Here is a 13623-nt window from a genome sequence, read left to right on the forward strand (position 1 = left end):
TGACGGGTCTGGAGGAACCTGGAGGATGTTACCAGGAGTGAAGAGTGAGGTGTGGTAGGAGCGAAGAGTTTAACAGACTGGGCCTTAGAGCTAGGAATGGGCATTGTTGGGACTTCTCTGGCCAGTGGTTAAGACTCTGCACTTCCACTGAAGGGGGCACGGGAACTAGGAGCCCACCCACAGCCAAAATTAATCAATTAAAATAATCTTGAAAAAAAGAAATGAGCATTGTCCCCTTAGGAAAGCAACAGCACATTATGTAGCAAAGGCCACAGAAACATTCACTTCCTCTGACTCTCTTCTCTCCCTTCTGGGAGTTTATCCCAAGGAAATAGAGCAAACAAGCAAAAACCCTTTGACAAATAAATGACCATTGTTGGCTTCTCTGCTGTGAAAAAAATAGACACAACTAACAATAGAGGCCGGGTTTAGTGAATCGTGATCCATTGACCTAAACAAATATTATGTGTCAATTAATATTATAATCATAAACTGAGTAAAACATGGGGAAATGTTTGCTTCAGCAAATGAGGAAAGAAAGTGAAAGTGAAGTCGCTCAGTTGTGTCCGACTCTGCGACCGCATGGACTATAGCCTACCAGGCTCCTCCGTTCATGGGATTTTCCAGGCAAGAGTACTGGAGTGGGGTGCCATTGCCTTCTCCAGGAGATCTTGGCGACCCAGGGTAGAATGAGCAAATGAGGAGCCAACATGCAAATGGTGTATGTATGTAGGCTACAGGACAGTAAGCTGTAATGACTGGGGGCCTGAGGCTGGGCAGAGTCGATCCTTTTTATTTCAGCATCCTTCTCAGCATCTTGCCTATGTCACTCCTTACCTCCTCCAGGTCTTGAGTCATCTGTCCCTCCTGCAGGAGACCCCCCTGACCTCTGCGTTTGCAGACTGACCCTTCCCCAGCACTCCCTGCTTCTTTTCCTCCGTCACCCTTATCGTCACGGAGCTTCTATGTGGGCAATTAATGTTATTGTCATCTTCCCACATTTGACAGTAAGCTCCATGAGGCAAGAGGAATTTATCTGTCTTGTTCACTGCCTTATCTCCAGCCCCTAGAACAATGCCTGTCACAGAATGGGCACTCAATAAATAGTTTTATTTTATTTGATTTTGGTGTCCCAGGTCTTGTTTTGGTGCACAGGTCCTTCCTTTTGGCACCCAGGTTTCTCGCTAGTTGTGGTTCAAGGGCTTAGTTACCCCATGACATGTGGGATCCTGGTTCCTTGCCTAGGGATGGAACCTGCTTCTCCTGCGTTGGAAGGCAGATTGCTACCAGGGAGATCTGTAGGTGTTTTTAACTAAATAAATTGCATAGTCAATAAGGCTCAGTAATAACTTTGAAATTAGCATTCTCCCTTCTAGAACTGTCATCTCAGGAACAGCTGTCTCCCAAAGGATGCTGTCATGATTTTCCAGAACATTCCACCGCTCAGAGCCTGCATATCCTCAAAGGAGGCAAATCTTTGAGGGAAGATTTGATTTTGGGAAAACAGCCATGGTTAGGTTATAACCAAGTCCAATGAATAACTTAGTTGATTAACCCAGATATTACAGTTCTGGGTCCCAAACACAGGGTGACAAGACAGAAACAAGTAACAAGAATAAACTGACTGTGAGCAATGCTCAAGGAATTCCAAAACAATTTGAACGGCAGCAGCATCCTTGGAGAAAGTTGGCGGCCTGGATAGCCCCAACTCCCTAGACGATGGCTGTGAAGGGAAGAACATTAGTTTATGAAAGTATAATAAATGAACAGCTTCCTCAAGTGGCCACTTTGAAAAGGATAGTTTTATTCAGACGTGCCATTTCTGAGCAAACCAAGCATAGTCACGTCTTTATGTTCTGTCAGAGTTCGTATGATCTGGTTGGAGCCAAGGACTCGAGCCTCAGGCAGGAGTTAGGGAGCCGTGGAAGGGGATCCTCCCACACCCCAGTCCTCACACAGTGCCCCATGTCATCCCCTGAGGACCAAGAGGAAGAAGTACTGATGGTTTATAACTAGCATCAGTCTGAATCCATCACAAGACAGGAGAGTGGATGAAACCAGCCGCGCTAAATGAGGAGCATAAGTCATCTTATTTGTTTTGTCACCATGTGGAAGCTTAAAAAAAATGAATTTTTGCTATTAAGGTAGAAACTGCAGTTCATTCTTACCCAGGTTACTCATCGTCAGTCTGTTCCTTCATGTTCTGCCTCGGTTCTCGGGGGCCTGGAGTGAATCAGATTGTTAGACAGAAAGGAGTTTTACAGGCCCAAATGATACCAAGTTTCCTCCACACGGGATCCCAGTAGTTGGGCCACACTTGAACGTGGTCAGTGAGGAGACTGAGGAGGCTGAAGGGAGAGGCCTGTGCTTTCCTAGGCCTGCCTGCAGTCCTGCTATGGCTTGGCCGCTTTTCCAGATCAGAGTTCTGTGGCTGGCTTCAGCAACTGCTTATATATACTTTTATTAGGATGGTCAGGAACAGTTGTGCAGGCTGTGCATTGTACAAGCACACCACGTTTGAAGGGTGCTAGTCACACAGTACTGTACCTTTATTACAATAATTCCTGGCAAATGATAGTAAAAGTCTTCTAACAAAATCAGTATATTATGATGGTTTTCTAACATAAGTGAAGTGTCTTGAAAAAAGGATGCCTATTGCTATTTCTAGAAAGGCGTCATAAGGGCTAATGGGAGCCCTGGCAGCCCAGCTTCGAGGTGGTCCACAGAGAGGAAAGCATATACGGACTTAAGAGGGCTGCCAGCAAATAGGGGAGCTTAGCCTGGCTCTGCCAGGAAGCAGGGGAAGGGTGGTGATGGGCATCCCAGCTGCTCCAGGGCTGCTACCACATCAGACACCTCAGGAGCTGCATCTGGTCTTTATTTATTTATTTTTAATTTGTTTGGCCGCACCAGGGCTTCGTTGTGGCATGTGGGATCTTTAGCTGGCACATGCAAACCCTTAGTCGTGGCATGTGGGATCTTGTTCCCTGACCAGGGAGCGAACCCAGGTCCCCTGCATCGGGAGCGCAGAGTCTTAGCCACTAGATCACCGGGGAAGCCCCTGCATCTGGTCTTGAGATTGCTGCCTGAGCCCCAGGTTTCCTCCATAAGCATCAGTGGGCAAGCTTTGGTGTCAATGACCATTGCCACACTTGGACAATGCCCACCTCAATCTCTGCAAGTTGGTCATCTTGCACATCTTCCCAAGCAACAGCAGGTAGGGAGGAGAAGAGAAGAGAAAGGTCTGGAACAACCTTGGCCTCTCAAAGAGGGCCCCGCGGGACCTTGCCTCTGTGTAGAGGGGAAATACAGTCCGTTGCCCCTGGATGAAGCGGCGGGGGGTGGAGCTTTGCCTCTCAACAGTCTTGCACCTAGCAGGTTGCAAACTTAAATCCTACAGTGATCAGACAGGTAATGTAAATAAGTCAAGTGAGTGAGGACACAATAGGGAGTGGAGGGGACTGTGGCAAACTGAAATGGGCAAGCCCCACCCATAGGGTGGACAGCTGCTGCTCCTGACAATGTGTTAGTGCTGAACCAGAATGCAGGTTTGATGTGACCTGACCTTCCTGTATTTTTGAGAGAAGCTGGATTTTTCTGTGTAATGTTGAAATACTGCCAACTAATTAAAAGCACCAACGACCGCACTGTGCAGGTCAGACAAAACCTGTCCAGGGCCTGATTTAGCTTGGGGGCCAACAGTTCGCAGCCTCTGTTCTCGAACTGCATATGACCTCTTGCAAGAGACAGGGGAGCAGTTCTGAAGGGGCACTGCTGTCAGGAATATGTAGAGAAACTGGAAAGTTCTCCACGAGCCTCCAGGAGAGCGGTTTGGTTCTGGAGCTCCAGGGGCTTCCTGTCAGCCCTGAGAAAGGGAGACCTGGTTTGGTTGATGTCCACATCAGAGACTGCCAGCACTGTTCTGATCTGCACCTGCAACCAGGTTCTCTTCTCAACAGATGTGATAGAGACAGATAAATTAGGCATGTGGTCAGACTATAAGCCCCACTGATTTCCCATCACCTGACCTGTGGGTCCATAATCCAAGTGCATATATAACCTTCTAAACCCAGGAATACAAGCCCGTGTCAGCTGGGGCCAGCATCCCATTTGGGTTTATTACCCATGGGGTAAGGCAGTGTGTCTTATATTTGAGCTTGTGTGTGTGTGTGTGTGTGTATGCGTATGTATGTGTATGTGTTTAAATATACTTTCCTGTGCATATAAAATGTTCTAATAATACACTCTTTTCAAAACCTACCTGTTTTACTTAACAGTATCTTATAAACACTTCCCCATATTACCAGATGTTCTTTCTCAGAGTCCTTTTTAATGGCTGAAGGGATTTCGACAGATGAGTCAGAATTTACTTAGTCCTGTACCTATTGTTGGATATCTAGGAATTTCCAGTGTTTTCAGTATAACCAGTCACTCTGAATGAGTATCATTTAAACTAAATCTCTGCACCCATCTATAATTATTGCCCTAGAATAATAAGTTTCAGGAAGTGGGATCATTAGGTCAAAATGGGGTCACTAAGAGTCGGACAAGACTGAGTGACTTCACTTTCACTTTTCACTTTCATGCATTGGAGAAGGAATGGCAACCCACTGCCGGGGTCCAGCCCCGGTGGATCCAGGGAATTCGAATCGGGGACAGCGTCGGCGAGGATCAGGAAACAACTGCTTAATTAAACGTTAATTAAGGATATAAAGAGTAATAGAATGAGGATAGCTCAGTAGGAAAATTCAGTGGAGAAAAGAGGCTGAATAATTCAGCCAGAAGGTAAGAGAAAGAACAACATGGGGAGACCAAGTTTCGGTGAACAAGGCCCGCACTTTATTTTCCAAAGTAGTTTTTATACCTTAAGTTATGCATAGAGGATAATGGGGGAAGGGGTAGAGTCATGCAGTAAGCCAGGCTTTCTTCCTGCAAACTTATCATATGCAAAAGTTTAGGTGATTTGCATCATCTTCTGGCCCGGAGGCCTGTTAACATTTTAAGAAACTTATTTTTCTCTAAAGGTGATTATTCTAAAGGCAGGTGCCAGCCTCCAAAAAGCATTAGATGAAGTTACATTCCTACAGAGCAAAGGTGTGGTGAGCTATAATAAGAAAAAGAATTAACTCAAGGGTCCCAGGTTACAAACATTAAAGCTACTACTTACACCAATTATATTAATCAATACACTGCCAGGGACACAGCAGGTAAGGGATATGGAAACTTAGCAGCAAACATTGGCCCAACAAGTGAAAATCCCTTCACCAATACAATTTCTAATCAATCTTTTAACTGCTCAAAGGAATCTGTATTTAGACAGTTTAGAACATCTCATGCCTCTCACAGTTGGGAGGCTCTGAGCAATCACATGTGGCCGGAAAAACCTAACCAGGCAGGCTAGAGGACTTCCAAAGGAGTTTGTAGGTTGAAACACTGTCACACCCAGGAATTATTAACTGGATCTGTAAGCTAACTCTTTTTTCAGAGAGAGGTAGTGGGGGACAGCCCCCCGTAAAGTCGGAGGTGTAGGTGAAAGCACAAAGCAGAAAGTAGGCAGACTCTGGTTTTGGGGGTAGATTGCTCAAGAATTTCCAGGGAGACTCCTGAGGCTTGATCCCGCCTTTGCGTATGCCAAGCCTCCTTCCTCATGACCTTTGCCAGGGGCGGAGCTCGCTCCCCGAAACCCACTCAGTGTTCTTGCCTTGAGAATCCCAGGGATGGGGGAGCCTGGTGGGCTGCCGTCTATGGGGTCACACAGAGTCGGACACGACTGAAGCGACTTAGCAGCAGCAGCAGCAGTATGCACACTTTTAAGGCCTTTGATACATAGTACCACACTGTCCTCTAGAAAAGGTGGGCCAGTTTATGCTCCCATCTGTGGGATATGAAAAGATCCAATCCCAAGCCATTGCCAACACTAGGTAGTAATATTTAACATATATGTATATATGCATATATACACACATACACTTAAATGTATAATTTGTATATTGTTTATATATTATATGGTCTTCCCTGGTGACTCAGATGGTAAAGAATCTGCCTGCAATGCGGGAGACCCAGGTTCGATCCCTGGGTCAGGAAGATCCCCTGGAGAAGGAAATGGCAACTCACTCCAGTTTTCTTGCCTGGGAAATCCCATGGACAGAGGAGCCTAGTGGGCTACAGTCCATGGGGTCGCAAAAATCGGACACAACTCAACAACTAACACTTTCACTTATATATATACACTTAAATATTTTATGTATATAAATATATAGAAATTTCCCTGGTGGTCCAGTGGCTAAGACTCCATGCTCCCAGTGCAGGGGGCCTGGGTTCAATCCCTAGTCAGGGAACTAGATTCTACAAACTGCAAATAAGAGACTGCATGCTGTAATTGAAGATCCTGCAGGCTACAACAAAGCTCAAAGATCCTGCAGGCTGCAACCAGGACTCAGAATGGCCAAATAAATAAATATTTTTAAAATAAATAAATATACCTGTGGTGGATTCATGTTGATATATGGCAAAAACCAATACAATATTGTAAAGTTAAAAAATAAAATAAAATAAAAATAAATAAATATACATATATGGCAAACAAACAATGGTAACTCTTTAATGCATATTTCCTTAGTTATTAGTGAGACTGAACACATCTTTATATTTGTATATTTTACATTTGCCTCTTCAAAGCAACTCCTTCCTATCCTCTCGAGATTGCCCACTGAGCCCACATCTGAGTCTCAGCCTTTCCTCTTTCAGGACTGGGGAGCTCTGGCTTCTGGTTTGAGCTCTCTCCCACCAGCTCCTCTCAGGCCTGGTCTGAAGAGCAGTCCCTGGGGCTCCCAGAGCTGCCCAGAACCCAGAGGGGGAAAGGCCCAGTGTTCCCAGGGGGACCCCTGCTCCCTCACCATCCCCTGCTCACCTTCCCCTGCTGCCAGGCCTGCCTCTCAGTGTCCCTCCCCATGGAGACCTGGGTGCCCTGGGATTGCCTGGGCCCTGCTCTCTGGGTAAGCATGGGTCACCTCGGGGTGGGGGCCCTGCTCTCTGGGTAAGCATGAGTTACTCCGGGAAGGGCAGAGGCCAAGCCTGATCACTGCCTTTTCTTTCAGTGTCCCCGTGAAGGAAGTGCTCCCGGGCATCATTAAGCAGGGGACTAATTGTTTAGAATCCCAGGGCCAGGACACAGCTGGTAACTTCCAGCTCGGAATGGGGATCTGCAGAGGGTCTGCCAAGAACCCCCCAGCGGCCCAGGTACGTTGCTTGGGACCTCCGGGTCAGGCCCAGGAGAAGGCTTAGGGGCCTCCATCTGCCCAGTCTCATCCTCTCTCTTGTCTACACCTTCCACAAACCCACTTTTCCAAGGACCCTGCAAGCTGCCCCCTCACACTCTGCTCCTTGGGTCTGCTCCCGCCACACTCCACCCACGTTGTAGCCTGTCACACAGTTGCCCCCTGAGCACCACCTGCTTTCTGCTTGCAGGGGCAGAAATGCCACCCAAACAGAACCCAGTACTCTCCCCAGATGCAGCTGTGGGCAGCCTGCACAGACAGGCATCAGAGTGTCCAGGACTCCTGTGAACACGTGTCCAACATATGAGAGTTGATGCACTCACGTCAAACTAGAACAGGTCGTGGAGACCCCCGGCACGGACCTGACCCCAGCTGCCCTGCTCCCATGTCCTATCTTTCTTCCCATTCCTTGAGCATCCTTTCATACATCCTCTGGCTGGCTCCAGATAAGCTTCTCCATCCCAATATTTTATTATGAAAAAGTTCAAACATATAGAAAAGTTGAAAGAATTGTACAGTGATTAGCCATCCACCCATCCCTAGTATTTGTAGAAAATTCTACCAAAATACACAGTGTATTTGCTTTATCATCTATCTACCCATCTATCCATTCATTGCTGTATTTTTTGGCTCAGGCAGCCCACTCCAGTATTCTTGCCTGGAGAATCCCATGGACAGAGGAGCCTGGTAGGCCACAGTCCACGGGGTCGCAGAGTCAGACACGACTGAGCGACTTCACTTCCACTTTCTGCTCCTTGTCTTGCAGGCGTGGCTCTTCACTGACCATCTCATCCAGCAGCAGGGGAAGTGCCTCGCTGCCACCTCCACCTCTGTCTCCCCAGGATCCCTGGTCGTACTGCAGGCGTGCAACCCAAGAGAAGGCAGGCAGGTAAGCCTCCTTGCCCCCAGGCACAGGTTGACCAGCAACCCAGGGGAACATAGTGAAGGTGTGACATATAGATTCAAATAAGCCCTCCAGAGTGAGGACTGGGGATGCCTAAGCCAGTATCCAGGCAAGTCTGTTGTTTTCCTCATGAGGAAGTACTTTGGGTAAACAGTTGTTAAATGTCCATCCCGCATCCTGTGAGCTCCATGCGGGCTCACTATTTTTATCTTGTCAACACTGTATCCCTAGTCCCTGACAACCAGTACAGCCAAAACAAATGTGAGGTTTTATTGAGAACCTGTGCCAGGGGTTTTACGTAGATCATCTCATCTAATCCTCCCAGCAGCCCAGCAATCTGGCCCTTAGTGTGTGCATGTGTGCGTGCTAAGTCGCTTCAGTCATGTCTGACTCTTTGCGACCCCGTGGACTGTAGCCCGCCAGGTTCCTCTGTCCATGGGATTCTCCAGGCAAGAATACTAGAGTGGGTTGCCATGCCCTCCTCCTGGGGATCTCTCCAACCCAGAGATCAAATCTGCATCTCTTATGTCTCCCGCATTGGCAGGCAAGTTCTTTCCTCTAGCACCACCTGGAAGCCCCAGGCCCTAGTACTAACCCCATTTTAAAAGTGAAAAACTGAAGCTCCTTGAGTTTAAGAAATGTATCAGATCACACCGCTGTGAAGGGGTGGAGCTGAGATTCAAACCCAGTGTGACTCCTAAGGCCACAGTCCTGCCCCAGCACATAGTAGGTGTTCAGTAAGTATCTCCTGACTGATGGCTGGTTGGGGAAACTGAGACCCAACCATGGTGCTTTCCAAGCTGGCATGCCAGTATCCTGTGAACACTGCCTTTTCCTCTTGTCAAACTTTCACTTGCCCTGTTTTCACTAATCCTGGGAGACAGATCAGGCTCGCCTGTTGAGGAAGAAACAGATGCTCAGAGAGATGCAGTCACTTGCTCAGGGCACACAGCAGCCGACGACAGAGTCAGCCCTGCTCCATTCCTGGCTGGGAGGGCTGCTCATCTGCCCGGGAATGGACCAGAAGGCCAGAGTTCTGCTTCAGCCCCTCCTCTGCCCACCCCTTCCCTATAGCCCTCACTGTGCCTGATCCTGGCCAGCTTGCAGGGCATTGCAGGGGCAGGAGGGCGCCTGGCCTCTCAGTCAGCTGCCAGCGTTTTCTTATCTCCCCCTTTTCGATTGCATGGGTCAGTTCTTTCTTTAGGGATGACTGGCAGTTTGCTATTTCATTCTGGAAAAGCAACCAGATCCTTCCTCTCCCTCCAGCCTCCGTGTGTGTGTGTGTGCATGTGTGTGTGTCTGTGTGTGTGTATGAGAGAGAGGCTTGGGCGCCATGGTCTGCTCGCTGGCTGGGACACTGCAGCACATCCTGCCAGCCCCTTCCTTCACTGCCCCTGCAGGGATGTGTGTCTCCAGGGTCCCCTTCACCTGGGGTGCTGGCTTCTGTGAGAGTCAAGCCTTGAGCCCACTCCCACCTGCTCCTTGCTGAGGCCAAAGTCAAGGCAGTAGCTCTGAGGGCAGCCACCCCTCTCTGTGTTCCCCTTCATGCTGACCAGGACTCCTAGGAATCTCTTTGGCTACATTCCTTCTGCCCTGCAGGTCCTACAGGGCCCCCAACAGTGGAGCCCCTCTTCCAGAGGACAAGGGTGAGCAACTCTCCCACTACCAGTGACTTCTCAAGTCTGGGTCTCAGTTCCTAGTCCTCTGTTGACCCCGTTTCCGAGGCCACCTGGGTATCAGTTGTGGGAGAGATACCTGTGTAGAGTGGTGTCATCCTCTTCACCTCTCTGAGCCTCCATCTCCTCACTGATGAAATGAAGGGCTCCCTCCCTGCTGTCCCTTGTAGGGAATCTACAAGAACTGAGACTGTGGCGATGGAAGGGCACCATGAGATGGTATTTTTTCTCTGGCCAGGCTAGAACCTAGTGACCAGGAGACTCTGGGGGAGGGACCCCAAGACTGTCTGATGGCACCAACAGGAAATGAGAATCACATGATTTGGGGAGCACTTCCTCATGACTGATCGATTCAGTCTTTACATTCATTCTTCATAGAACAAAACTAGATGAAAGATGGATGAAAGAATGGCATGGCCCAGCATCGCCAGCCGGGGAATGTGGCCAGCCCCTCCCAGGGGGTCAGAGACTAGAAGACCACAGGCAGTAGGATGCTGTGAGTTCCAGAGGGACCAAAGGCCCTGTCCTGCCCACTGCCCAGGACCTTGAAGCCAGGAATCCCTCTCTACTGTGACCACATGGGCAAGAAAGACTGGTTCTCAGCGATCTGTATCCCCCAGCCCACACTCCTAGGGGAAATCCAGACCCTGCAGCTCCGCCCCCACGCCTTCCGCCTTGTCTCCACCTCCCAGATGGTTCCCTTCTCTGCCCACGCTGTGTCCCCCTGCAACTGGGGCTGCTCATCTCCCTTCTAACTGTGGCTCCAGCAAGTACCTGGCCCCTCCCACCCAGAAACTAGGACCCCACCTGCAGCAGATCTTCAGCTGCAACCAAAGAGACTGCCTGTGTCTAAAGGGAAGCTGGAAAGGCAGATTTCTATGTGACGACTAAGCCAAACTTTAGATAAGCGCTGTGCAGGCCAAACAAAATCCACCTCTGGATTCCATTCAGCCTGTGGACCTCTGACTAGACAGTAACTTCATGCCAACCTATGGAAGCAAGAACACATCAGGAGGGCTGGGTTTAAAGCTTGTATGTGGGGTGCAGTGCCTCTTGTCTTTAGTGCAAAGGACACGGACTATTTAAATGGGACTGTGTCCTAGGGCCATTTACACCCATGTGTAGTGCGGGTACGGATGTTATTATTATTATTAATCCTTGTTTTTCTCTCCCCCGCCCCTTTTCTGCCTCTCCCCTCAGAGATGGAGGAGAAAAGCCTCTTTCATCCAGCATTCAGTCAGCGGCCTCTGCCTGGAGGCCAAGCCCGCCCAGCTGGTGACCAGCAAGTGCCAGGCCGACATCCCAGCCCAGCAGTGGCAGCTGTTGCCGCACACATGACCGTAGCCCCCGGCCTCCTGTACCTTTTGCATGAGACTTTGGGACCGGAAGGGGGTTGGGGTGGGGGAGTATAAAGCGGGCCGTCTCCATCTCGTCACATTTCTGCCGGAATCATCAGCCAACACCGCTGCCACGACACACGATGCTGCAAAGCTTGGACGGGGAGGACGCAGGGGGAATGCCCTGCTTGCTGTCCTGGCCACCACCTGGCCTTGCCTGGGGATAACTGGACTGCGACTGGGCAGCCTGGCCCTTTGTTACTGCCCTTCACCCTCCCAAGGCCTGGACAGTGGTTTGGGGCCTCTCCTCGTGGGCTGGGGAAAAGGAGGACTGCATTTCCCCCGAGTCTTGCTGGGCCCCGGGGGCCTGCCTGTGGGGTCGGGCACAAGAGGAGAGCGTGGGCAGCCGTGAACAGGAGGCAGGCGGAAGGCAGAGGGAGGGGCAGCCTGTGGGTAGGTGGGGAACAGGAAGAAGTGAGCCGCTCAGGGGTCTGTCCCAGGCAGGCGCTGGGTTGGGTGCGGGAGGGATGGGAGCCAGGGCCAAGGATGGGTGAGCTGCAGAAAGATGGGAACAGAAAAGCTGCAAAGCATGGAAAAGAATTGGTCTCGCCCGGGGGCCTAGTTCCTCCCAGGGCCCAGTGCCTCCAGTCCCGCGCTCTGCTTCCCACGTTCTCAGCAGGGCGCTGCAGGAGCACCTCCAGGGGCAGCCTCGGGACCCAGTTTATTAAACGGATCCCACTTCTGTTTGGATATGTGTCAAGACCAGACCTCTCCCTTGGGCCTTAAAGACCAGCGGGTTCCCGGAGCCCCTGCCTGGGCGCACCGGGTGGACCCCCATAAGGACAGGCACCACTGAGCAGCCCCGTCCTTCCCGCTAGTTTTTGACTCCTGCCTTCTCTAAAGCCCTTGCCTCTGTAAATACAGCATCATTATGGGGTCGGGGCGCAGGGCGGTAAGAACGGGGAGCATCGGTAAACCATGAGGACTAAGTCATCCAGGCTGGACTCCCCACTGCCAGAGGGAGGCCCTTGGGGCTCGGCTACTGCAGCGGCCAGCAGGCTGGCTGGCGGCCCCAGTTTGTACAGAGTTCCCAGTTCCTTCTCACACCCACTGGGCCTCTCTCCCCCTCCCCCAGGGCCTGGTCTTGGAACCGCTTCTGCTATTAATATTTCCAACATTCCTCTTCCCCCGCCCCACTGGCTTAGGCCAAGTGATCTTAGGCAAAAGTCTGGTGATACCAGGATTCCTGCGGGGGGCGGCGGTGGGGGTTGTCTCCTACCCAAAGCAAATCAGCCTGGAATGCCTAAGGAGTTGATAGATTCTGGGGGGCTCAGGAATCTCCTGAAATGGTCCCCCAAATAGTGCATGTGTGTGCATATATGCACTGTCCTGGGGAGAGGATCCATGGACTGTCCCAGGTTCATACAGAGGCCTCTGGTCTCCGGAGGGTCTGGCTTTTTCTGGATTGGAGCTGCCGCGCCCCTCCCCTTCCCTAGTGTGCCTCAACTGCTTTGGCCCCGCTCCCTCTGCACAGCCTTGGGCTGTGGTCTGCCACACCCACCCTGGAGGGCTCTCAGTGGTTTCCTTTCACCTCCTGGCTCTCCGCAGTGCTCCTGGGCCTCAGCCTGCACCCCCTGCGCTCACAGCGAGGAGCCCTTGGCCCCCAGAGCCACACTTTTGCCATCCTCTGTGAGATGTTTATCCATCGCCATCTCCCTTGTGTGTGTGTCTACCCCGGCAGGTAGCGTGGGCCTTTGGGACGGGAATCTTGGGCCTCTCTTACTGAAAGTAAGAGGACTGCCATTCAGCCTTTCAGAGGGCCCCTTCCTTCCCTGTGATTGGACCGGGCTCAGCACCTGTCAGCCTCCTTTGGGACTCAGCCCTGTTCTGTTTTTGCTTTTCCTCTTCTTGACCAAAGCATGTGCCACTCGCTGTCCCTGAGGACCTCGTCTTTATGAAAAACACCTGGAATAAAACCACTTCTCACATGGGCATGTGCACCAGTGCCTTCCTTTCTGATTCCAGAGCCAGGCCCTTCAGCATCTCCCTCTCGCCCTGTATTCCAGAAAACTGAGCATGCTCAACTCTCACCTCCTCCTGCACTTGGTAGCTTGCTCCTCCACCTACGTCCCCCTCCGTGGGACCTCAGGGACTCCTGGACAACAGGCTGGCCGCCCTGGGGGAAGCCAGGAGATGGGGCAACTGGGACGGGAGCCCAGGCTCTTGTGACCTCATCATGGGACCCTACTTTGGGGCTTCGAAGTGGAAACCAAGGGGCTTCTCTGAATGCTTGTCTTTCGGTTTCTCCAGCCCTCTCTCCTTCCTTAGGTGCCAGCTGGTCCCTCTGAACTGCCCTTCCTCTCCCCTGCCACACAAGAAGGCAGCAGTAAAAATGCAGGTGGGGCAATTTTCCTAAGTAAGAACAGCGA

General features: G+C 50.8%; 1 protein-coding gene across 2 annotated transcripts in view; it reads left to right on the forward strand.

Annotated features, from left to right (window-relative positions):
• The window catches only part of GALNT16 (polypeptide N-acetylgalactosaminyltransferase 16), a 102661-nt gene extending 89479 nt beyond the window's left edge, over positions 1-13182 (forward strand). For both annotated transcript variants that reach the window (XM_015473233.3, NM_001101127.1), the window contains 3 exon segments: positions 7098-7239; positions 8044-8166; positions 11058-13182. In XM_015473233.3, the coding sequence (XP_015328719.1) occupies positions 7098-7239; positions 8044-8166; positions 11058-11195 (403 nt within the window). In that variant the 3' untranslated portion in view covers positions 11196-13182.
• Positions 13183-13623: the final 441 nt, after the last annotated feature.

The sequence above is a fragment of the Bos taurus genome, chromosome 10 (genome assembly GCF_002263795.3).
Source record: "Bos taurus isolate L1 Dominette 01449 registration number 42190680 breed Hereford chromosome 10, ARS-UCD2.0, whole genome shotgun sequence".
In the NCBI taxonomy this organism is placed as follows: domain Eukaryota; kingdom Metazoa; phylum Chordata; class Mammalia; order Artiodactyla; family Bovidae; genus Bos; species Bos taurus.